This window comes from Aphidius gifuensis, linkage group LG2 (assembly GCF_014905175.1).
Source record: "Aphidius gifuensis isolate YNYX2018 linkage group LG2, ASM1490517v1, whole genome shotgun sequence".
Classification (NCBI taxonomy): Eukaryota; Metazoa; Arthropoda; class Insecta; order Hymenoptera; family Braconidae; genus Aphidius; species Aphidius gifuensis.
This window is the reverse complement of record NC_057789.1, coordinates 20,709,497-20,711,902: the sequence shown is the minus strand read 5'-3', so window position 1 is coordinate 20,711,902 and position 2,406 is coordinate 20,709,497. Positions and strand designations below refer to the sequence as shown.

Here is a 2,406-nt window from a genome sequence, read left to right as displayed (position 1 = left end):
ATGGAAAATGTGTGTGAGCCAAACAAGTGTTAGTGTAGGGCGGGTCTTGTTTTGGTAGTGTAAAATGTTTATAGCGCTGCAGCGGCAGCAAAAGTCCCAGCAAAAGTTTGAATGGAGAATGCGTGTGAGTCAAATAAGTGTTAGTGTAGGGCGGCCATGTTTGTAGTGCTAGTGTTCAAGTCAGGCTTCGTGTTTTTTTTTTTTTTACAGGAACGTAGCAACTTGTTCAATACTCAATATTGTCATGAATAAAAATGTTAAAAATTTTTTTTTCACTTTTATATTATTCTTTGATGTTTAAACTAACAATCGGAATTGACGCAGATAATTTTAAATTAATTTATAACGAGCATTTAATGTGTACGAGTCAGACCCGTGTATTATTATACAGGGACATTTATTATTTTATTATTCAATTTTTAAATAAAATTTCAAGTATGACTCATTTGTATGCAGCTGGGAAATATAGGTTGAATAATTAAGACATTGTTTAATTATGATATTATTGGTTGAATGACACCAGGTATATGAACTCGACATATAATACATTCATCAATTGCTGGAGCACATTTGACACATGTAACCATATGTAAACAAGGAAGAAAAATAACAGACAATGGTTCATTATAACAAATTTTACAAACAAATGTATCATCTTCTTTTTTACTTTTTTTATCTTTTTTTATTTTGTCTTTCTTTTTCTTAATTTTTTTTTCTTCTGTACTTTCTTCACTTTTTTTAAAATTGTATTGCAATGAATATCATTCGACAAAATCGTTTCCTTTTATTAGTCGGAGAAAATAACATTCCGGAAAATATCTAGCATGTTCTTCCCATGGATCTTCATTATTTTTCCAATCTTTAATTCCATTTCCACAATGATGACAAATTACATAATCTCCTATAGACGAATAAAAAAATCCAGCCTCAGCCATGGATTCTTTTGTCTGAGAAATATATTTCGGCCAATAATAAAATGTATTTAATCGTGATTCATATGAGACCAGATCTTTTTCCGCTGGAGGTGTAGTAGATATTCCAACACAATGTTCTTCAATTGGAGGATTAGAATATTCTTCCATTTCAAGATCAATATAAAATTCAGCATAAAATGTACGGTCTTCTTCTCTTGAAGTAGATGGAACACGATACGAAGCACGAAAATCTGTAGGTATACAATGTGGATCACCTTCCATAGGTATAAGTTGTGGGCTTACTCCTCTAGGAACATTACCACAAGCTATATTTCTAATAAAACGACAGCTTGCCTTAGCACGTTGATGATCTAGCCATGGATTGTCACCTCGACTCCATTCGTCAATTTCAACACAACACTCAAAACATTTCAACTTAGATCCATAACCAGTATAATAAAATCCAGCAGCAGAAAATCTTACAGGATCACAAATATCTGCTATCGGTGATAGCTCTATACTTTTTTGTCTAGTTTCTTCTACTCGATAAATATATTTATTATATCTACGTTTTCTATCCTCTACTGAAGACGTCATTTTTAAAACTAGTTGTCGTAAGAGACGACGGGTACATTTTTTGATAATATGGGAGGGGAGTTTTCACCTGAACCAATGGATGCAATTCCCCAATTTATAAACTACTTATTTTCCAATAAAAATTCCACACATGTTTTTTTATTAATTAATTTATTTAATTTCGATTACAAATAGATGATTGTATTTTAGATCCACTACCAGTAAGGAAATGAAATTTTTTCTTATGTTTATAATTCTTACGTCTACTAACAATTTTTTTAAACATTCTTAAAATATATCGGTCGTTCCGTTCAACATCATTCGTAAATAATCGGAGAAATCCGTCGAGCCTCCCACCATTCGCGAAATAATGAAGAGCAACAATGCACCAATGACCGCAACAATTACTCGTAACACTTTGCAGCTGTATATTGTTGTACTCGTGGATGACACAATTTCTTTTGAGAGCGTAAAGGAAACGGGGATCTCTCGGAGGTCGTCCGAAGCTGTCGAAGAAGAGTCCATGTCCCAAATTATTAACGTAAAAACACACCCAATGAGATCCTGGTTGATTATGATTATCAAGATTAACAATAATTCCACAAGGTTTCGGCCATATATGAGGTAATCGGTCACTAGCGTATACTCCTGCACGTGTCAAATCCGTAAGTGGTAATGCGTCAACCAATTGGATAGTATTCATACCAATGTTTCTTTGACTGTATTGAAAAACGAATTAAAGACAACATCTACTTCAATAACGTCTTCACTTTTTCCTCTTCGTATAATTAATTTTTTTCCAATTAACCAATTTTTTAATTTATAAACGTTTTGTTGAGTACAAGTATAATTAGGATAATTTACTCCGTGAAATAAACAATAATGTTCGTCTGCTGGTAATAAACCAAATCGTGGT

General features: G+C 32.8%; 1 protein-coding gene across 1 annotated transcript; it reads right to left on the bottom strand.

Annotated features, from left to right (window-relative positions):
• Nucleotides 1–761: 761 nt before the first annotated feature.
• On the bottom strand, nt 762–1,511 carry LOC122850505 (baculoviral IAP repeat-containing protein 7-A-like). The gene has a single exon (XM_044149640.1). It carries the CDS (start codon nt 1,509–1,511, stop codon nt 762–764), a length of 750 nt encoding a protein of 249 aa, XP_044005575.1.
• Between the last annotated feature and the right edge of the window lie 895 nt (nt 1,512–2,406).

Coding starts and splice junctions, on each gene's coding strand:
- LOC122850505 (XM_044149640.1), bottom strand. CDS start 1,511: ATGACGTCTTCAGTAGAGGATAGAAAACGTAGATATAATAAATATATT.